This window comes from Malania oleifera, chromosome 8 (assembly GCF_029873635.1).
Source record: "Malania oleifera isolate guangnan ecotype guangnan chromosome 8, ASM2987363v1, whole genome shotgun sequence".
Taxonomy (NCBI): domain Eukaryota; kingdom Viridiplantae; phylum Streptophyta; class Magnoliopsida; order Santalales; family Ximeniaceae; genus Malania; species Malania oleifera.
Genome location: NC_080424.1, coordinates 107409371 through 107432227, shown reverse-complemented (window position 1 = coordinate 107432227; position 22857 = coordinate 107409371). Strand labels below are relative to the sequence as shown.

General features: G+C 34.8%; 2 protein-coding genes and 2 non-coding genes across 23 annotated transcripts; 3 read left to right on the top strand and 1 right to left on the bottom strand.

Moving 5' to 3' along the window:
• Positions 1 to 2743: 2743 nt before the first annotated feature.
• Positions 2744 to 4422, bottom strand: LOC131162215 (HMG1/2-like protein). 4 transcript variants are annotated; one of them, XM_058118468.1, is made up of 8 exons: positions 4217 to 4422; positions 4065 to 4113; positions 3806 to 3910; positions 3648 to 3705; positions 3505 to 3549; positions 3312 to 3392; positions 3011 to 3112; positions 2744 to 2918 (listed from the first exon to the last, which is right to left on the bottom strand). In XM_058118468.1, exons 1-8 carry the CDS (start codon positions 4377 to 4379, stop codon positions 2901 to 2903), a joined length of 621 nt encoding a protein of 206 aa, XP_057974451.1. In that variant the 5' UTR covers positions 4380 to 4422; the 3' UTR covers positions 2744 to 2900. The 4 variants fall into 4 exon arrangements, with proteins under 4 accessions (XP_057974451.1, XP_057974449.1, XP_057974448.1 ...); XM_058118466.1 differs by having other exon boundaries at positions 4065 to 4148; positions 4217 to 4393; XM_058118465.1 differs by having other exon boundaries at positions 2744 to 3112; positions 4065 to 4148; positions 4217 to 4393.
• A 9483-nt stretch (positions 4423 to 13905) lies between these two features.
• Positions 13906 to 20454, top strand: LOC131162214 (pentatricopeptide repeat-containing protein At2g01860). Of its 17 annotated transcripts, none has more exons than XM_058118456.1 (5): positions 13919 to 14127; positions 16397 to 16437; positions 16603 to 16629; positions 16754 to 16794; positions 18483 to 20454. In XM_058118456.1, exon 5 carries the CDS (start codon positions 18565 to 18567, stop codon positions 20218 to 20220), a length of 1656 nt encoding a protein of 551 aa, XP_057974439.1. In that variant the 5' UTR covers positions 13919 to 14127; positions 16397 to 16437; positions 16603 to 16629; positions 16754 to 16794; positions 18483 to 18564; the 3' UTR covers positions 20221 to 20454. The 17 variants fall into 17 exon arrangements, 16 of the variants coding, with proteins under 16 accessions (XP_057974440.1, XP_057974446.1, XP_057974431.1 ...); XM_058118460.1 differs by lacking the exon at positions 16397 to 16437 and having other exon boundaries at positions 13920 to 14127; positions 18483 to 18516; positions 18650 to 20454; XM_058118462.1 differs by lacking the exon at positions 16603 to 16629 and having other exon boundaries at positions 13920 to 14127; positions 18483 to 18516; positions 18650 to 20454.
• Positions 16411 to 16474, top strand: LOC131163239 (small nucleolar RNA snoR101). Its single transcript, XR_009139014.1, has one exon. It is a non-coding gene; the product is annotated as a small nucleolar RNA snoR101 (small nucleolar RNA).
• Positions 16768 to 16831, top strand: LOC131163241 (small nucleolar RNA snoR101). Its single transcript, XR_009139016.1, has one exon. It is a non-coding gene; the product is annotated as a small nucleolar RNA snoR101 (small nucleolar RNA).
• Positions 20455 to 22857: the final 2403 nt, after the last annotated feature.

The following is a 22857-nucleotide window of genomic DNA, read 5'->3' as shown; positions in this document are numbered from 1 at the left end:
AATGATCATATGAATTTAAATATAATTAAAAGAAATATATATATATATATCAAAAAATAATAATAAAGTTAATTACAAAATAACTTTACTATTTTTCAATTGTCATGTTCAATAAATTTTCTACTGTAAATTAAATTTTAAAAGTAAAACAAATAAGTAAAATAATCATAATAAATTTTATTTTTATTATAATAAATTTTTTAATATGAATTGTTTATAATTTTATAATTTTAGTCATATTTCTATAATATTTTGATTTAAAGATGAAAATGAACATTTTTTTAATTAAATTTTAAATTTGCATTAGTTTCATAAATTTTAACCAAACAAGTTGTTGGTTTTTAATTTTTAATTTTTGTCTGAAGCTTTTAATTCTCATTCCTAATTTTCATTTTTCGACAATGATACCAAACAATTACTTACTTTTCAAGGGTTTGATCATCAATTTCATCTATGTTTATATTGTAACTTATGTGCAAGGATGGCTGTATGTAAGAAGATCATTAAAAAAATTTCTTATTTGATGGCTTCTCCCACTTGCTCCAATTTTCTTATATATTTGTTTTTTCACTAAAATCTGCAAACATTCTCAAGCTAATATTGTTAAATTTAACTCTTTTTGTTGATACATTAAAATTCTCTCTCTCTCTCTCTCTCTCTCTCTCTCTCTCTCTCTCTCTCTCTCTCTCTCTCTCTCTCTCTCTCTCTCTCGTATTTAACTAATCTTCATTAGAATTAGAATTTTGCTTGCCACTCTCTACACATTAATAAAGAGTGGATTTTAACAATGTAAACTTGTGAAGCAGATTCAAGAATCTGATGCTCATGAAAAAATTGATCTCTTTTAATAAAAAGTTAACTTTAACAATATAAACTCGTGACAAGAACCAGATTCGAGAGAAAGATCACCTCCAAACCAATCATCAAAAATCAATATTCAAGGGAAATTAAAGAAGACTATGTAAAGGCGCTTAGGAGTTGCATTGCTTTGAATGAGAACTCATACAAAGAGGAATCTTAAACACAGGGTAGACACCATAGCAAGAATAAATATGATGGGCAAAAGAACGAAACGTATAATTCATTTCCTCAGCTTTTACGCCTTATGCCACATTTTAACATACAGATAAGAAAGCCCAGATTAGAACTTTGCCTAAGAGGATAAAGGCTCCTCTAATAAAATTAAGGTTCAAAATTAAAAACCAAAAACTGAAGAAAATGTATTCTGAAGAAAGCCTTTCTTTCCTCATTTCCTTTTTCAAAACCTTTGGCCTTGCAAGTGACCATTGAGCTTACCCATATGGACAAAAAACAATTTATCTACAAAACACAGCACTTGCATATATTCATTCTTATATAACATTGTCTTCACCTATAAAACATTTAGTGGTTTCAAAAACTTTTATAAAACATATATCAATTATTTCTTGATCAAGATCAATCCATGTTAACAAGTTTGTCCAAAAGAAGACAACATTACTCGGTAGTTGCCACCAACTCTCAATCGCACAAATGAAGGGAGTCGATGTTGCCACTAATCCTCAACGCTCTAAAATATCAAGTGCGTTGTCTTTTCATAGTTCAAAAACTCTTCTTTAACTTTCAAAAATTATTCAAAACAAACCACTTTCCCCATTTTTAACTAGTAAAAATTCAATGACCACAGTATCTGGCTTAATGAGCTGTACAGATGCCAATACTAACTATTTGAAACGAAAATATAACAGCCCAATAACAACACAAACTAGAAGGTCAAGCGCAGAATTCACTTGATGACGAACTCAATCGCTGCCACTAAATATTATTCTACATATGAAAAATAAGAGTTTATTTTATTTCAACAAACACTTAATAATATATGTAGAGAATTTATAGAAAATTTATTTTGAATTATTCCATATTAATCAAAATCATACCACCGTATTCAAAATTATCCGCCTCAATTGGAGCAATAATATTACTTTGTACGTTGTCATCCACACTAGAAGGGTCCAACCACTAGCAACAAATCATCACAAACCCAACTTGGAAACGAAGGTGTAACATCAATCGAAATGCCTTCCAATTCACGCTGTGCATTAGATTTTACATCCAACGGAAAAAATTTTACTCCGCGAGATTTCAGATCCAACAGAAGGAATTTATGGTTTCATAAAGATATGAAGCAAAAATCATTTTTCAAACGCAAGATTTGCCTAAAGCTCAACTAAAGGACTATGAGCGATACCTGAAGAACATGAATCCTTCAACCATCACCATCGATTCAGAATGGAATCCAAACAGACCATCTTCTGCCTGTTCTAAGAACAGCAGTCGTACATTTCGAGCTACCTATGCAAAACTAGGCAGAGCTGACTTTCTACCCTAGGATTTCCATTTGAAATAGTGACTCCTACACCTAATTTGCCTATAATTCCACTCCAGTTCGGGTATGGATATGGAAAATGATGGAACCAAACTGAACCAAGAAGTACCCACGAACAGCAAGGAAGAACACAAATTCTACTACTGTACCAATTATATAATGGCAATTACATACTAGTTTTGGGTCAGTTTGAGAGAGAAGAACCTCTTTCCCTACCCCTTCATCCCAGCCAAAAGAATGACAAAAACAAAAAAGCAAAACACTAGATGTCGAAAGCCAAGCAAGCTAAGGATGCATGCTACATGTAAACGAAAGATTCAATTCTATGATATACTAATTCTGTAAGCATGGAAAACAAAGGAAATAGGTCACATTATATGCCGAAAAATAGAATTAGCATAAAATTTCCAGCCACTGTAACATGTTGCCAATAAGGATTAACATAATACCACCAACCAGCAAAAGAGGGAAAATTTTCCCCAAAAATATAAAGAAAAAAACCTACATGATGATATCTATCTTTGTTGCCCAAAGATTACTCATCATCATCCTCCTGCAACAGAAGCAAATAATCCATTCTCAATAAAACAAAACGTGGGTTAAAATTGTATCCAACTAATTAAAAATCGTAGGATTGTTACAAACCTCTCCACTTCCCTCCTCATCCTCATCATCTTCATCATCATTAACCTCTGACCTAGACTTGTCAGAATCCTCATCTTCCTCCACAGCCTTCGGTGCTTCAGCCTGGTTTTTTCAGTTTTTAAAAGCAAAGGGTATCACAGTCAATTATTATAGATGTGCTTTCGCTGCTTGGGGCTTCAGATTTGGATTAGAAAAAACTGAATACAATTTCTCGTCAAATTTTGTCCAAATTTCTACAACTCCAAATCTACACTTCTCTCAAGCATAGGCTAAAATAAATTAAAAGAAACCAAAATGTTACCTGTTTCTTGTTGTAGGCCTTCATGGTTTTCTCGTAATCAGCTTTACGCTTCTCAGCCTTTGATATATAGGGAGCCTTTTCCTACATATTTTTCAAACAGCTTTAATTCCTCGCTATTGATGAAATACAAATTTGTGAAGAAAATCATATTAAAAATTGTTTACTATTATTATGGTCAATATTAATGGCTTACATCGTCAGTCAAGGACTTCCATTTATCACCGCCAGCTTTGCCCACCTGATTTTCGTAAAATAAAAATAGGCATGTAATCAGGCATCAACAGTAGCAGCATAAGCAAAAGCAAAAGCAACAACAGCAGCATTTAAGTTACTTACAACCGCAACTGATTTATTACTCGGGTGTTTCTCTTTGTAATGCTTCCTAAATTCTTCCCTGTGATTAAAAAATCTTCTTTAAAAATTTTACATCAAATCCAAACAATTATATCGCATATAACCAAGAGGGGGTTGAAATCGCGAGCGCGAAAGCTCACATGAAAACGAAAAAGGCACTGGGAGGCCTCTTGGGCTTGTTAGGGTCCTTCGCGGCCTTCTTCGCCGCTTTAGTAGTGGCGGCACCTTTCCTCTTCACGGCGAGCCTGTTGCCAAACACGGAGAAGATCGCGAACAGTAAAGCGTAATCATTAGGTCTCAGGTCTAAGGTGTTAGATCTGAATCGCGATGAGCAAAAAACTGCCAAAACATCGAAATGAATCCCAAAAAAAAATAAGCATCGAAATTAGCAACACTTACTTGTTGTCCCCTTTCTTGGAGTTCGATTTACCTCCCTTCATGGCTAATCCTGCAATTAAGCAGCCGGAACAACGACGAACACAGCTGAAATCGATGCAGATGCGTCGAATTACAGTAAAAGATAGAATGTAAGAGATGAAATAAATGCTTACCTCCTTCGATCGCGAGGGATAGGGTTAGGGTTTCGGAGAGATACGAAGAGGAATGCGAAGGAAGAGTTGACGCGCCGAAAGAGGGAGATAATGAGTGGGGGAAATTGAAATTCAATTGCGGGTGAAATGAAGTCCGGGCTTTGGGCGGGGATTCGAATTTCATGCCACGTCATGGATCCGTGCGCTATCGCGCTATTCGCTTCCATAGGCTCCAAAACTATGAGTATTTTCCTATTTCACTATTTGTGTTTCCTTTGTGTTTGTTTCTCTTTTCTTTTTCTTTTTTTTTTTTTTTGCACTCTTGTGAAATATAAGTTTAAAATAAAAGGTTAGCTTTAGATTTTTTTGAATAAAATTGTTAGGTTAGTGAATTTTACGTAAAATTACTTCAAGCAAAAAATAAATTGACTTTTTTTTTCACACATTGAAAGTTTTTTTTCTTAAATTTTTTATGTACCGATGTGTAAGAATAATTTAATAAACTTTTTTTAGAAAAAAAAAATAGCCTGCTTTTACATTAAATAATATAGTAAAAGAGAAAATTTATTTAAAAGGAGGAAGAGAAATAAAGAAATAGAATACACAAATATCTTCTTTTGAATGATATTTCTTCTTTTTTTGGCGATTATAAGCAGATATTATGCGTAAAATATATTAGGAATGTAGTTCTCGAGATTTGAATTTGAAAACTATAATATGGAATTTCCAAGCTTTAAATGTTTCGGTGTCTCTTGAGACACGCCATTAAATATTTTCAAATAAGTTATCAGTGTTATAAGTATGAACCATCCAACGGTTACAATTTAAATTTACTATGAATGCAAAAGATCTTGGACAGTTCACCTATATATTACTAACATTTTCTTCCTAAAAACATACAATTATGCCAAATTATTCGTTGTTGATTTACGAACAAACTTGTGAGGATATAGTAATCTAACAAGCATAATTGCCTTTAATGTAAGACTAATACACCCTTGCTATTTATCCCTACAATGTACGATAATATACCAATTAAACTCAATAATTGATTTTATTTCTTTAAAAAATAAGCACCTGATCGTATACTAATGCGATTGTTATGTGATCATTCGAAAGTTCCTATCATGAAAAGTGATTTACCCGTGCTAGATAACTCACCATGAGTTTTATATCAAGAATTTTGTTTATTAACACAAAATCTATCACTCGCAATTATGTTATTACCTTTTTTTTTTTCTCTATTTTTGTTTTTGGGAGAGGGAGTGGAATCTTACAGCTATGAATCCAGTGAAAGCATTGAGTGTTATGTTGATACTGAATTGTAAAGAAAGCGAGTATCTAATACTAATGTGATGGCGATACATGAGACAAAAGTCTTGAGCAAACTATCGTTCAACGAGTGCATTGGTCTCTAATTAAGCATGGAGTTACAGTGAACAAAATAATCAAAGACCCATTGAATGATATATACACCATTGCTTTAAGGATATTAAACAAAGTATTCCTTAATCAATGTAAGTTCATATGTCAAGGATCTAAACTAAGGTTACTTAGTCATCAATAGCAAGCCTTAAAAGTAATAAATAAAAGAGATACTCTGTATGAAGAGTATTGTCTATGAGAAATGGGTGATGGCATGTGCTATGGGTGTATAAAATCAAAGATATCTCTTGTAAAATTGTCCAAGTAAGAAAATGAAGCCAACAAACAATAAAAAAAAAAGTCATGACAAACACTAGAGTAGTGTCGCGAAGGACAAATTGAAAGTAAACTCTTTAATGTATGCACGGGAACAAGAAAACGAGTTAAGTGATTCTTTTAAATAAAATATATATATTTGACCAAAAAGATAGCCTCTATTTTCTTGTTTACCTTTTAGGTTTTAAATACTTGTTACGCGTTAATTAGATGATTGAATACTCCTGGTAATTTCATAAAAGGAAACAATCAAATTTCAAAGTAACGTACATTTGTAAAAGGTGTAAATTTCGTAAATAGAATAAAAAATATAACGTTAAAATTCAATTGAGTAAACAAATTAATATTTTTAGTATAACTATAACGACCGTAAAATTTTCATTCTTGTGTATTTAAGTGTGAAGTATCTAGAGAGGGTTTATTAAGTGTGACCAATATTTTATTTATTTTCCTTACATTATATATATATTTACATTGGGCAAAAAAAAAACAAAAGGGAGAGTAAGATTGCGTAGGGATATAATATTCTACTAGTAAAACCAACCTGCGCTTCGTATTGGGCATATATATGTACTTCGATAATTTGTTTTAACTATAACATTTAATTTTAACACATTATTTAATGTCAATTGTTCAACAAAATTGTCAAATATTGATAAAATTAGATGAAAAGTATAATATTTATAAAAATTACATATAGTACATAAAATTTTAAGAATGTTAGGGACATGTACAGATGATATAAATTTATTTGCAGCAGACCAATTTAAATATAAAATTGACACAGAAAAATAAAATACAAATATAAACCATACTAATATTGAATAAGAATTTAATGATGAGTTGCAATGGAGATGGTGCCAACTTTGTTGAGCTGCAGTGGTTCCTCTTGTATTTTCTCCCAATTTTAGTGAAGATCAGTGTGCTCCGTGGACGTAGGTCAGTTTAGGCCAAATCACGTTAAATCTTGGTGTTTGTTTGCTTTATTTGTGGCATGATTGTTTCTTCTAGATCCCCAACAATTGGTATCAGAGCCAGATTGAAGCAAAACCACCGTCGTCTAGAAATTCAAGTTGCTCAAAATCAAGTTTTGAGCACACCAAAGTGTTCCTCTCGACAAAATGAATCCAACGGAGCAAATCGGAGCTCAAACGGAGACTCCACGAGCCCACACACGCTTCCAGCAGTCCGCAGTCGTCGCCACGCGTCACCAGATCACTGGCATGTGACCTCAGGCGTTGTAACGCCCCGAACCCGCCAAGTGGGGACCGGGGTGTTATGTGTTCCATTCACCTATCTCCGATACCATAAATATCATCCAAGCAGCGGAATATAATTAAACATTCTCAATTAAAGTATGAGAGTTCTATACCATACATCCAAAAGTGTATCCATTCACTTCATATTACATAACCATGAATTAAACATAACTTTACTTATTTCAGTTCTCACAACTACTCACGGTTACAAAAACTAACCCTGCCCTGGAGCTGCTAAGCTTTATCGCCAGAAGGTCCTGAAAAAAAATTAATAATTCGTTGAGGTGAAACACTTCTCGGTAAAGGCGGAATAAATTATTATCGATGTGCAGCTATCATGAGTTTTAGTGTACATAAAATATAACCTTTTGTTAATCAACAACAACTGAGAAGACACATGCAGACTCAACTTACACATACATAATCATTATTTATAAGCAAGAGCTTCTGAGGATTAGGGAAATTACACGCTCATACATGTAACGCCCCTTTACTCTGATACTATTTGTAATTTTGCCCTTTTAATTTGGGCATGACTACAACTGATACTTATCAGGACATTCATCTTACTTAGCAAACTCTCTGGCAGAGAGTCTTACCTCGCCATAATCATTAATGTATTTTAATTCACATACATGTTGTAGAGACCCAAAAAATTTAAATAATAAGAAAAACAAAGAAAAGATGGAAGATTGTTTGATGTAGACCAAACAGTCAACGGTTTGGTGGGAGGCCAGAAAATCGTCGACGATTTTGTGTAACCGCAGCCCAGTAATGGTAAAACAATGAAAAATGGAGGGGTTAAAATCCCAAACCGTCGACGGTTTTGTTTGGTAGTGTTTAATAAAATAGATCATACAGCCTTGTTTTAAAGTAATCAAAATATAAACCCCTCTCTCTCTCTAAAACCTAAGGAAATCCTCTCCCTTCTCTATTTGATTTATCTTCGATTTCAACATGATTCGACAATCAGACGCCACCACGGGGTCCTAAGAGTGACCCATAGTAAGTTAATTGGAGCAGTTTTATGTTTTAGGGTTTCCAGACACCACTCCAAAGTTGAGGTGAGGGTGATGAATGTGTTAAATGTTTGGAATTTAATTGATTAAATGGAGTGTAGAGGCCTAGGGATGTTTAAATGATTATAATTTTGGGGTTGAGTTGATTGAATTGGGGCCAATGTGATTTCAAGGTTTTGAACTCTGATCGCTGCAGACATCGATTTAAGGATCCTAGCAGGCATTGTAATGTCCTAAACCCAAAATTGGGGTCTGAAGAGTTATTTAAAATAAATTTCTGATACCATATAACAAAACAGCGGAAGATCTCCATAATAATTACTAGAGCACTAAAAATTAACATTTATTACAATAAAAGTCCCAATGCAAAAATAAAGTTATGAGGTCATCAAAAACATAAATAAAATTGTAACGGCCTACTTAATAAATTGTTTTTTTTTTATAATTTATACTATGACATATAACATGCTCTGATACCATTATGGGAATAAACCCATACATTAACCTAAGCAGCAAAAAGCATAAATCATATGGACATTATCATTTGTACATATATATACAATACCAATACCAGAGTACTACCATGTTTCCCCAAAATATACACATACAACTATTTTCCCAAAATACCTTCAACTATGCTGGGATATACAAAAAAAATCCTTACAATACTCACTTCACTGACAGGGCACTACTGAAGCCCCTCTATTTGCGAGTCTGGTCTACTCGCCTACCCGGATCACCTGAAAAATGATTCAACACTGAGATGAGTTAACGCTCAATAAGACGAAATATGCTATTACTAGTGTGTGGCAAATGAGTTATTATATCATGAAAATCTGTTTACAAATAAACATGTATAACTGAATATATAAATAAAGTATAAGTGATAAAATCCACCACCCCTGTCCCTATTGCTTAACATGACAGTATTGGATATTATTATTCAAAATACTTCTAGTATAAGTAAGTATGTTCCCTATTTCTACAAATCTATACATACGTAATAATAATAATTGAAAATGTTCCCCGTGGGTACCTATGTGTCATGACTTACCTCCTCATGACAGGGTTGTGCGGCCCGTAGGCAGGATTTATCCTGGCTGGCCAACCAGGAATAAATCACTATACTCCATCGGTCTGATCTGCCCACCTCAACCCATATCTGATGGGGAGTTTGTCCTCGTCAAGGGCCTAGGTGATCGACCTACTACTAGGGGTGAGCATAATTCGGGGAAAACCGAATTAACCGACCGAAATTGGTCGGTTCGGTTCGGTTAAAAAATTCGGTTCGGTCTGTTCGGTTATGTTTTCCAATATTTCGGTTAATCGGGTTTCGGTTCGGTTAATGGAGAATATTAATTCGGTTAACCGATTAACCGATTTACGAATTAATTAAATTTTAAATATAAATTAATAAATTAAAATCTGATTTCACTCATTCCCGAATCCCTCTCATACTCTCAGTCTCACACTCTCACTGCGATCAGTCTCACAGAAGTCAGAACATGTAAGTCCCTCACTGCCTTTCGCCGTCGTCGTTGCCGTTGCCATCGCCGTCGCCATCGCCGTCGCCGTCGCCGGCCATCATCACCAACACAGTCACTGCTCTCTGAAGTCAGAAGCCATCGTCGTCGCCTTTCTCTCGCTCACCCGAGCTCCTCTGCACCACCAGGCACCATCTTCACGCGATGCCTTCATCTGTGTCCATCGCCGTCACCGTCGCCGGCCATCATCAGTTCATCACCAACACTGCAACGCAGTAACTGCTCTTTGAAGTGAGAAGTCAGAAGCCCTCACTGAGTCACTGCCTCTCTCTCGCTCACCTGAGCTCACTTCCGCACCACGGCACCACCATCTTCACGTGATGCCATCGCCGTCGCCACTGGCCAGCCATCGTCACCGAGAACCACCCCCGACTCCTCATCGTCATCGGCGTCAAGCTCACCCGAGCTCAATCATCTCCCCCGACTCCTTCCTGACTTCCCCCTTCCCTTGTTCGGATTTACCTTCCCAATTCCCCCTTCCCTCATATTTCTCGGTTAAATTAGGTTAACCGAATTACCCGAAAATAAATTCGGTCGGGTTCGGTGAGGTGAGGTCCAATGGTTCGGTCGGTTCGGTTAACACTATTCTTTAACCAAAATTTTCGGTTAATTCGGTTAATTAACCAAATTTGGCCGAACCGACCGTTTGCTCACCCCTACCTACTACTACGTATTATCTAAATAGGTGATTGTACTCATAACGTAACATAATATCTGTAGCAACGGTATCGTGCTCTGCTGTATGATCCAATAGGGTCTGATACTATATAATGTATTTCTATATACAATTATCTGATTTACCATGATTTTGAAATAATCATAATAACCATGATGCTGCATAAACTGTACTGTAATTCTGAGAACTGTATAGTCATAACACTGTAACTGCATAATCATAATACTGATATTCGTATAATTATGGTACTGAGATTCATAAAATCATGGTACTGAAATATTGTAAAATCAAGATACTGAAATATCGTAAAACATATATTCGTACTATATTCTTATTCACAAGTCACACAATACTTTAATACATAATTTTCGTAATTTAATAAACTATATAACATTTAAAAAAAATACCTAACATAGCATATTTCCCTTAGTTGACCACTGGAAAGCCCCATTGGGATACTAGCCTAACACCCGCAGGGTCTCCTATAAAACACCCTAAAAACAATATTTGCCAAAACAGAATATCAGTATTTATCCGCCTATATCATTTTCTATAACTGTCATAAGGCCAAAAATAGGCTAAAAGACCTTACCCTGAATTTGGAATGAAATCCAATTTCATTTCCCCAGCGATCAGCTCCGGCAAACTTGCAGAGAACTTCGCCGGGAGCATTGTGGTAGCCTTAAATCTTCAATATAATGACTAATGAGGCCAGAATCGAAGAGAGAACGGAGAGAGTTCGTAGTAGAGAGAGAGGGGCACTGAAATGTGATAAAAATATGATTTTTCTCTGCTTATAGGGCCAGATTCGTCGACGAGACATGTCACCTCGTCGACGAGTCCTTCATTAAATTCGTCGACGAAACCCTGTATTCGTCAACGAAATTCTGAACGGCCCATTCCTCACTTGGTATTTTCTCGTCAATGAAAACCTGTATTCGTCGACGAATTTCCTTATGCACTCGTCGACGAATCCAGACAATTTCCTTAAAATTATTATTATCCCTCAAAATGCAATGTCGTCGACGAAGTCAACAGCCTCCTTATGTTTCTGTTTCTATTTCTTTCCCTCTTATTATTTAAATACTATTATTTTTTTCCGAGTCACTACAAAAATACTAACAATTCTAACCAATGACCTTCTATCCCACTCATACTTCCACTGCGCACTTTGATTACTGTCATTTCCACATGGTATCTGAAAAATGTTAGATATGTATAGGATGAGACACCTTTCAGTAAGGATGAAATAAATTATTATCAGTGTATGACCAATGAGTTTTAGTGTATCATATATATGTATAACATTTAATACTGTAACATTCATGTTTACATATAAAACAACTAAAGAGTTACATAAACCAATATTTCTACCTTCTCATTCCCTAGATCATGTTTACATATAAGTAATTCTATCTTTCGATGACCACATCTGATGCATACTCAAGCACTCGCTATTAGGCGTTACATCTCGCCGTCCCTTACCAGCAAGCCCTCAACTAAGTCCTGAGGATCAAGGTCCCATAATCAAGATCGCATCCCCCTTTGCCTTGATATCACCAAACATATCCCTCCGATATACAATTGCACAATACCATGGTACCATATTCATAAAAGGTCGTGTGAGTATAATAATATAAATAAGTAAGGTAAAGTAAAACTCTTCGCCTGAGAGCTTACTGAGTAAGGTGAGTACCCTGATTAGTATCAATTGTAGTCGTACCCGAGTTAATCAGGCAAGGTTACAAACGATATCAGAGTAGATGGAAGCTACATATATGGGCGTGTAATCTCCCCTATCATCGGGGAACTTTCGCTGATAAACATGGGTTGCTTGAGAATGAGTTGAAAAATGGAATTAAAGCTTTTAAAAGTATGTGTTTTATATCTATATGATTATGAGTTTCAATGGTATATTTTTCTCAGTTGGTATTATCACTAAAATGAAAATATTATGATATAACGAAACTCTTATTACCACACACTGTAAATAATTTATTCCGTCTTGCTGAAATGTGTCTCCCCCAAATATCTAAATATTTTAGGGAATTGTGACAGACTAGGAGATAAAGCTCCAAGATAGAAGGGAGCTTACACCCTGATAGACAGGGCGAGTGTTTGAGTTAGGGATATATGTTACCCTTAGGGTGTTTTGCTGTTTTGGAAATGGGTTAGACTTGCATATATACATATATGTATATATATATATATATGTATATGTATATTACTCTGGTTATTTGTATTCCAAATGGGTATAAATATTGACTTCCGCTATTAGGGTTGTTTGTATGACTGATTACCCGGTACCCGCTTCGGGTCAGGTTATGTTTAAATAGTATCAGGGTTACTGACGTGATCGATATTTGAGTATTGTCGATTAATATTTATTTATTGGAAAAAAATGGTATGAAAATCGAGGCGTCACAATTATGTAGTTGAATTCCTTGCATCTCCTCAACAATGAGACAAGTATTAGAAACCTAACTCGATTATGACAATATTTCGAAATAGGGAGGTGATAGATTTTTTGAGATCGAGTAATGAAGTGAGAAAATGAGACAAGCACAAGGGGATTCAAAACTAATATAACTTTCACATTGAGGCTATATTTGTCTCATTTATTTGTTTTTAAGTGATATATTTTTTTTGCAGATGCATTTAAATCAAAATCATAATGAATTTTGCTCAACATGCACTGAGACATAAGGATAAGGTAAATTTGGTAAATTTATGTATCAACATCACAAAAAAAAAATTATGGTGATTTTTATCATTCATAGGTACTCTATAATTATCAAGCACTTGTCCACTTAACCACCACACCGATATTCTATACCTTGTGTGTGTTTAACAATCACTACAATAATCATATATAAATTTAATGGTTATTCACATATTATTTTAGGTTTGAGTTGAGACTTTTACGATGGAGGCATGAAATTCAATTCTCGAGAAATTAAAAAAGGAGAACGGGATAAAAGATGTACCATTGCCATATTATTGTACAACCCACACCAAGCTCAATATCCAAATCAACAAAATCATCGTGCTATTTTTTTAAGGAATAGTGATCATCTCAAATTACTCATGTTTCGATGCGTAAGTATGCAATGTTATTTCTCAGAGAACCGAAAAGAAAACCCAATATATACACATTTAAAGATAAGAGATTCCATATCAAAATATTGATTAGATGACAATGTCATAGTGTACGATCACCTAACAATTTCTCATTTTTAGACATGTCTTGTGGCATGGCTTGAATTTTTCATTAATTTATATAAAAAAATATATTTTTAAACCAATAATCCACAAAAATAAGCAAATTAAACAAAAAATGACATTTGAAAGTGAAAGATTGAAGCTAGTTGTTAACATGGCCAAGATCAACGGTGGTACGATACTGGGCGGGGCCATATGCAATAAAGGTTGGTTTTCCAAAATATAACGTTGGGCCCCCACAGTCTTAAATCCCATTCAATTCTGATGTGAGCCCCCACAGCCCAGCCCAGGCCAGCCCAGCCCGGCCCAGCCTAGCCAACGGAAGCCGAGGCGATGAATTGCAGCCCTACAACTACCACTCGGCAGTCGCCTCTCAGCTCCGCCCCTCTACGACTCTGTTGACTGCTTATATTTCTCACTTCGCCGCTCTCCGTCTCTCGTCATCCGTAGCCCGCAGGAGCCCAGCGGCAGCGCAGACGCAGGCGCGCAGCTCCTCAGCCACGCGATTGGGGTAACTTTCTCCTCCGAGATCTTCTTACAACTATCTCAATCTCTGCTATCGTTTGTTCTGTTTTTTTGAATATTTATCTGAGTTTATGGACTCATTTTTTCACAATAAGGTGAACTAAAGCTTAAAGGACACTATAAAAGTGCCTAGGGTTGAACCTGATCCAAGCATCATACTCATACAGTTGCTTCATAAACATGGCAGGATGAGTTATGCCTTCTGAGTTCTGAAACATATTCTTTGTGGGACTATTATCAGAACCTGGAAATTCACTGATTTCTGGTTGCATGGGTAACAAGAAATACTGTGAACAAATCAGATCCAGGTTTTTTTATACAACAAAAAACAAATTAATTATGCATGCTTATGTTACATTGTTAAATCTCAACAGTATCTAATTTTGTTTATTAGTTAAAGAATTATACTCATTGTTTATTGCTCTCATTGCTTGGCTTTGCCTGATTATATCATAAGAAATGAACATAGTTTAAGTTTCTAAAAAGGTTCACAGAATGTTCTTTATTTTATTTTTTCTGCATTGAAATATTAAAACTAGATGAACAAGCTTTAATGATTTAATTAGTTTCTTTGCGGCAGCAGCTTTGAATCATTTGTGATTTTGGGTGATTGATTGATAGTAATTAACACGTTTTTAAGTGGTAAATTAGTAATATGTTGATTCATATTTAATTATTGTTTTGCATTTTCTAAATTATTAGGTTTAAGAAATCTGCTTTATATTTAGATAAAACTATATGATGATACATGTTTATTTTTGTTTTCTGTGAGCCGAGCCCGAGCGAATGATTTTAGTCCTGGGCCAAGCTCGAGCTTGACTTCCTGAGCTTGAACCGAGCTGAGAACCGAGCTCTGATTCTACCGAATCGAGCATGAACATGCTGAAGCTCGGTTCAGCTCGGCTCGGCTCGGCTTGTTTTGCAGCCCAAGCGATGATATATCATAATATCATTGGACGGTCTTGATCTTTTCTTGCTGCTGCTCAGAGGATCTGCCCTAAGGTGATACAGACTTTTCGAGGAAGAAGGTCATTTTCCTTTTTTTTTTTCTCTCTTGACGGATTTTAATCTGTAGAACCCTATTATTTTCTGTCAGTAAGTAGGGTTTTGGTTTATTTTACGGTTCATTGCTTGAAATTTTTTTCTAAACTACTAGCGTCCAAATTTGTCTTGCGCTTGGTGTTGGCGAAAAAAAGAGGAAAAGAAATTGGGAGCTATATACATTCTTTTTTTCAGCTTTTATGCAAATTTTGTTTAGGTTTTAAGCAAATTTTGACCTGATATGCCATTGATTTTGCGTCTGGGAACACGATTTCAGGGTTGCGAATTCAAAATTGGAGGTGTTTGGATGAGAATTCGTACAATTTTGTATTGAAATTTGTTGATATTCACCAATGACAAACTGGTATTTCCAAATTCAGTGTTACCAAATGCAGCTCAAATAAATTTCACTCCATTAGTATTTTGAATTGGAGTGGCAGAAAGATAAATGCTCAGTTTCCTTGTTTGGTTTTGTACTGTCCGGTTTCTCCAAAACCAAACAGGGCAAGGTAAAGCTTCATAGGTACATACTGAGTTCAGGTGATGAGCATTTCAGACACCACTATAAGATCCAGATGAATACGTAAGGCAGATTTTGCTTATGGTCAGAATCATAAGCAAAGACTTGCAATATTATTTATGGAGAACAATTTAGGTTAAGTTCCACAGGTACATTTTTCCATTCCACTTGTCTATGATCGATAGTTTTTCAAACTCCCCCCCCCCCTCATTTGGTATGCTTAATGGACATTCTTTTTTGAATTTGAACTTGTTATTTTGTGATAGATTTTCCCCTTTATAATTTTATTATTATTTACTATTTGTTGATTCTGGGGCCTATGCCTGGTGAAATGGCATCTCCATTCATTATTTATTATTTTACTTCTTTGTTGGTTATGGGTACTGCCTAGTGCAGTGGCAGAAGTCATTAGCTATCAAGCGCAAATGTGTATGTTCAAGACTTGAGAGTGGCATTTCATGCCTTGAAAATGTTGAAAACTAGGCGGTATCCAAACCACCTTTCCTATGTACTTGCTTTTTTGGTGGAACTACCATCCACTTTTGTATTTTTTTTTTGTTAAATATTTTTCCAAGTTTCAATGCTTTTATGAATTTTTTTTGTTGCAAAGATAGTCTATATGTTTGGTTTGAGTGATGAAAATATTCAGTTCATTATTTTTATATCATTGCTTGTTTTGTATATTGGTGCAAAGTTGGTGCATATGATGGCTTACACTTGATCTCTGAACTTCAGGTAAGTTCACTTGTTGACAAGTTCACATACTGATGCTGTAGCTTTGTGCTTTTTGTTTTGAAATATATATAAATATCATATAATCATGTGTGTATGTCTGTGTATTTATGTTAAGTAATGACGAAACTTGATTAATTTATATTTATAGAATTGATTTGTATGCAGGTGGAAAGTGGGTGTGTGCTTAACTGCGTATGTGTTTTAACTTATGACATATTTGATTTATTATATTTATTCATTGTTTGTTTTGCATGTTGGTGCAAAGTTTGTGCATATTTATCTTTATTCATTGCTTGTTTTGTATGTTGGTGCAAAGTTGGTGCATATGATGGCTTACACTTGATCTCTGAACTACAGGTAAGTAAACTTGTTGACAAGTTCACATACTGATGCTCTTGCTTTGCACTTTTCTTACTTGAAATTCACGCACACACGCACACAAAAAGTCCTAATAGCCCTGCTAAGGGTGGCGAATAAGTCAAATTATTTGTTAAGAGTTTGGTGGCTTGATTTGGTTTGTGCTTAAAATGAGCTATTCCCTAGTCTAACTTTGAGATTTGTTTATTTTATTTTATTTTTATAGCAAGAGGTTGTTTATTAAACAAGACGAGCATGAACAAGCCTGGGTCTCAACACATTTAGTGTCAATGGCCCATTTTTTAGCATAGTTCATTTTGTGCTTTTTATAGGATAGTTAGTTCATTTTAGATGACCAAATATGAGTGGGGGCAAATATATGTTATTTAAAAAAACCTACCAAAGGTGTGCAAATGACTATTCATGTATAGCTTGCCATTTGGCGATTCCCAAGCCTAACTTTTAGGTTTGTGGCTTGTTTAATCATCTGGTTGCTAAAATAAGCTATTCCCAAGCCTAACTTTGAGGTTTGTTTATTTTTTTGATAGCATGAAGTTGTTTATTAAACAAGATAAGCATGAACAAGCCTGGGGCTCAACTCATAGGCTCATGAATGGCCTATTCATTGGCGAAGTTCATTATGTGCTTTTTATAAACTCCATTTTGGCCCATTTAGAAGCTCATTAGTGGGTTGATTTTAGAGGACCAAATAGGAGTGGGGGCAAATATGTTATTTGAAATCTACCTAAGGTGCAAATGCCTGTTCATGAAGAGCTCTTGTCATTTGTCTTGTGTATGTTTGTGAACAGTCTGATTTAGGCGCTTGTCTTATAATGTATATGTGTGAGTGCATGCATGTTCTTTTGTTTCCATTATGGGATGCTTTTTGTGATGTTTTCTAAAGCACTATAAAGTTTTTTAAACATCATCTAAGGGACATCTGATTAGCATGTGTTTTTCATATTCATAAGTATTTTAAACGTGTGGGAGTAACAGGAAATTTGAACCTCCAGGTTTTTAAAACAGCCCCTCTAGTTTGCATCAAACTGAACAACTTGTCATGTATAGTGTGGATAAATCATAGGCTTGACCATTAATTAACATTCATTGGATGCACTTTTTTTTTTTGCCTTCTTTAATTACATTTAAGTTCGCTATTTTGGTTTGGCTTTTGGAAGTCGCACACTTATCAAAAGCCTCAATGTTTTTGGCTTAAATGACTATGCAGATTGAAAAATGTTTTCCAGTAAGGAATCATGTTATGCTGGTCCACAGAAATTTGAAAACACTCTCTTCATATTATTTTTAAAAAATCAATAGGGATAGTTCTGATTTCAAGAATTGCATTCATGCAAGCTGGGGGTGATGCCTAGCTAACAAGACAAAGTGAGAACTGGCTTTGGCAATACCATAAGTTTTTAATGCCTTAGAAGAGCAGCTAATTTACATATTCAAGGCTGTATGTATGTGCATGCATAAATTGTAATTTTAATGAAGCAAATTTTTTTCTTTGTTATACATTGTTATTTTCTTCTTTCATTTATTTGAGTATTCTTTTCTTATACTTCTATTTTTGTTTTCGTCTAAATTTAAAAAGTTGCTTTTTTAGTTCAAATTTTGATAGATTTTTTTTACATAATTTAGGCTTAATTTCATTTTTTTTTTTTTTTTTTGTGTTTGGTGCCAAGTCTGTCATGGCTCACACTTGATCTCCATACCCAGGTAAGTCCGTCAGTTAACAAGCGTGTACATAGATGAAATGCCTGTGCAATGTTCATTACTTTATTTGCTCTTCCGAGAAATATCCTGCATTCTCTTTTTGGGGAACACCTGATTTCTGCATTTCTGTATCTAGCAAGGATCCAATTTGAGGGCATAGAGTCCATGATTGTTTCCATTGTGCAATATCCAGCAACAGCAATTCGAATTTCTCTACCCCAGGCATTCAGCCTATCAACATGTGGACGGAAATTTTCTAATGCTAGCAGGATGATGTTCATGGTGCAGTTTGGTACCAGAGTTTACTGCAGGAAACTACCCAAAAATCTTTGCCATCCTCAACAGAGCAAGCTTCCCCCAGATCCTGGGGTCAATATATTCTTGAAAAATAGAGGCACTAGTATTGACCCAACCGCAACAGATTTAGTTGGTACTGAAAGTCTTGATTTAGTTGATGGATGTCTCGATGGTTATGAAGAGGAAGAGGAAGAAGAGGAAGAGGATGATGGAAAAAAGGAAGATAATGTCTGGGAATCGGACGAAATTGATGCAATTTCATCCCTTTTTCAAGGGAGAGTACCTCAAAAACCTGGAAAATTGAGTAGAGTAAGGCCTCTTCCACTATCACTGCCTCACAAGCTTCGACCAGTAGGACTTCCTACATCAAAGAGACGTGTGAGAGTGGCTTCTTCATCAGCATTCTGTTTAGGGGCATCTCTTTCGAAGAAACTTTACAAAAATCCAGATTTTCTTATTGGTCTAGCCCGAGAGATTAGAAGCCTTCCTGAGGAACAAGATGTGTCTAAATTTCTCAACAAATGGGTTCATGTCCTGCAAAAGGGATCCTTGTCATTAACAATTCGGGAATTGGGTCACATGGGTCTTCCTGAGCGAGCTCTGCAGACCTTCTGTTGGGTGCAGAAGCAACCCCAGCTCTTCCCAGATGACAGGGTACTTGCTTCAACTGTTGAGGTTCTGGCAGGGACGCGTCACTTAAAGTTGCCATTCAACCTGGCCAGGGTGGCTAGTTTGGCCAGTGGAAGCGTAATAGAGGCAATGGTGAGGGGCTTCATCAGAGGGAGAAACTTGAATCTTGCTTGGAAGCTTCTAATGATTGCCAAGGATGGTAATAAAATGTTGGACTCCAGCATTTATGCTAAGCTAATATTAGAACTTGGAAAGAACCCAGATAAACAAATGCTTGTACTGTCCTTGCTTGATGAGCTTGGGGAAAGAGAAGATTTGCAATTGAGCCAGCAAGACTGTACGTCTGTGATGAAAGTTTGCGCAAGGCTTGGGAGATATAACGTTGTGGAGAGTCTTTTCAACTGGTATAAACAATCTGGGCACAATCCAAGCGTGGTTATGTACACTAATGTCATTCAGAGTCGCTATCTTGAGAGAAAATATCGGGAGGCACTGGCGTTGGTTTGGGAAATGGAGGCTTTGAACTATCTCTTTGATCTTCCAGCCTATCGTGTGGTTATAAAGCTTTTTGTTGCTCTGAATGATCTGCCTAGGACCGTGAGGTATTTCTCAAAACTTAAGGAAGCAGGTTTCTCTCCAACCTACGACATATACAGGGATGTGATCAAAATTTACATGGTTTCGGGAAGGTTGGCAAAGTGCAAGGAAGTTTGCAAGGAGGTAGAGGCAGCAGGTTTCAAGTTGGAGAAACAGTTAAGAGTTGGAATTATTGAGACTTGAAAGAGAGGTCAAGTGAGGAACAGGAACTCGAAATTCAGGCATTTGTTCTTTTCTCTCTAGGGGAATTAGCTCAAATCTCTTCATTCATTCTTTGGTTGGTTTCAGGTATTCCTCCGCTCTTACCATGTTAATATTCTCAAATTTTTCATAATTTTGGATTCCCCGAACTCTGTGAAAAATATAGGATAACCTTTGTAATTTATTGTATTGTATAATGAGATTGTAGTTGGCTCCTGGACTTTCCTAAGGTTACGTTTGGTTTGTGTAATGTTTATTTCAAGAATATATTAGTTTTAGTAGGTTAGTTACAATTAGTTATACAAGAAATTATGTTACTATTATAATGTAAATAACAATGTGAACATTTTACGAGTGCATAATGAGGAATAGATAAGATAAACTATTTTCAAATTTATTATAGAAATGTCTATTCCTTTCTTATTACATGTTAAATGAAATATTAGAAATATATAAGAATAAATATATCCTTGATTTTCAAAATTTAAATTATATTTTATTTTATTCCAATGAATAGCTTTTTTGTTGAACCAAATAAGCCGTAAATTCTTAAATAACAAATTAGCCCATTCTTGTATGCTTTATATTTTTGAAATAGGCACAATTTCACTAGGTTTCAAAAATCCTACAAAACTTTCTTGACATTTGATTTTCTAGACTAGCGTACTCCATCTCTAGACTTGTCTATATGATTTTAGGTTTCCAAAACTACAAGTACTTTCCGTAACATTTGAAATTTAAGACACTTGTATTTCTTAATTTGGTTTTTCCTTTTGGGAGCATTAGATGTTCACATCACTTTTTGTCAAATCTTGGGAAGTTCATCAAAATTTTGGAGCTCGAGTTGAGGTTAGATTTCTGTCTTTTTGTAAAGTCTCGTCAGTGTCTTTTTCCCTCATTTTCCAAATTCATTCCAAATTCAAGGGAATTTTGCATCTATTTGTTAAATCTCATGGAAGTAAATCTTCAACGGAGATTTGCTTCTTTTTGTCAAACCCCAAGTGTGATTTGTGGATCTGACATTCCCGTTTATTCACCAAAATTCAATAAGTTTTATCATTTTTATAAGCACCAACTTAATTATGTTTAGTTCATGTGACCTTTGTTTGTAGAAAGGTCTAATAGAAGGGTTTCATTGGTTGGTTTTGTTGTTGTTATAAGAATATATTGTGAGATAGTGGACTAAAAGAATATATATATATATATATATCACCATTACATGAAACTCAAAAGGTTTAGGATTAATATAGTTAAAGATGTTCAAACCTTATAATAATTTAATATTAACATTAAATATTGAACAAATTATTTGAGAATGAACTCATCTTATGTTTGGAGAACCTATAGATTTGGATTTGGATTTGGATTTGTATTGAATTTTAATAAAATGTAATATAAAATTATATTGAAATTTGTTCAAATTCATTGAAATCTAAATCCAATGTCCGAAATTTATGTTTCCACACACAACGTCAAGCTAGTAAAAGAGCAAACCACTATGCATTATTTAAATCAACTGTCTCAATGTCATCGAAAATTTTCCATTTGACTAATTATAATTATACAAACTTGATCTTTAACCCATATTTCTTAATTCATTTAACAAATATTTGAGCCAGTTCCTATTTGCGGTTGAATAAAGACTACAATGTCCATTTTGTGCTTATTATTTTGGTATTATTATTTGACCTTGCAAAATAAAATCTCACGGGAAAGAAATATCAAGGAATCCTCCTTCAAGGAAAATGATAAAAAAAATAAAAAAATATTAAATTTATAATTTTTTTTGATTTTATACATCACTAATATTTAATTTTTTTCATAATTTTTAGTAATATTAAAATAAAATTTTATTTTTTAAGAAGGAAAATAAAAGGAAAAATGGGTTTCCTCTTCTTCTTTTTTGTATTATTTTATTTTATTTTATTTTTTTCTAGGTTCAAGGACTAATAACTTGTGGGATGTGTTATTCTATAAAACATGGCACACAGGGTGCCCTTTAGTTCCAAATATTTGTCATAGATTTTTTTTAAAATTTTTTTAATTACCTCAATCCTTTTGAATCGATACAAGTAATTAGTTTGAAAACATTATATAATTTCTTTCTCCTTGGAACATGTTATATTTTTCTGTACCATGATTTGACCTATTCTTACTAACGTTGGTCATCTTATCCTAGTTAACTTCGTTCCATTCGTATAATTACATAAACATCTTAGCCCATTCTTGTATGTTTTATATTTTTGTGCACAACTGAGGTTTCAAAAATCTTACAAAACTTTCTTGACATTTGATTTTCTAGACAAGGGTACTCCCTCTCTAGACTTGTCTTTTAGCCCAAGGACTAAAGAAAGAGAAACTTATATGATTTTAGGTTTCCAAAACTACAAGGACTTTCCACAACATTTGACCTTTAAGACACTTGTATTTCCTAATTTGGTTTGCCCTTTTGCGAATGATAGATGATCACATCGAGTTGAGGTTAGGTTCGTGTCTTTTTGTAAAGTCTCGTCCGTATTTTTTTTTGCCCATTTTCCAAATTCAAGGGAATTTTGCATCTGTTTGTTAAATCTCAAGAAAGTAAATCTTCAATGGAGATTTGCTTCTTTTTGTCAAATC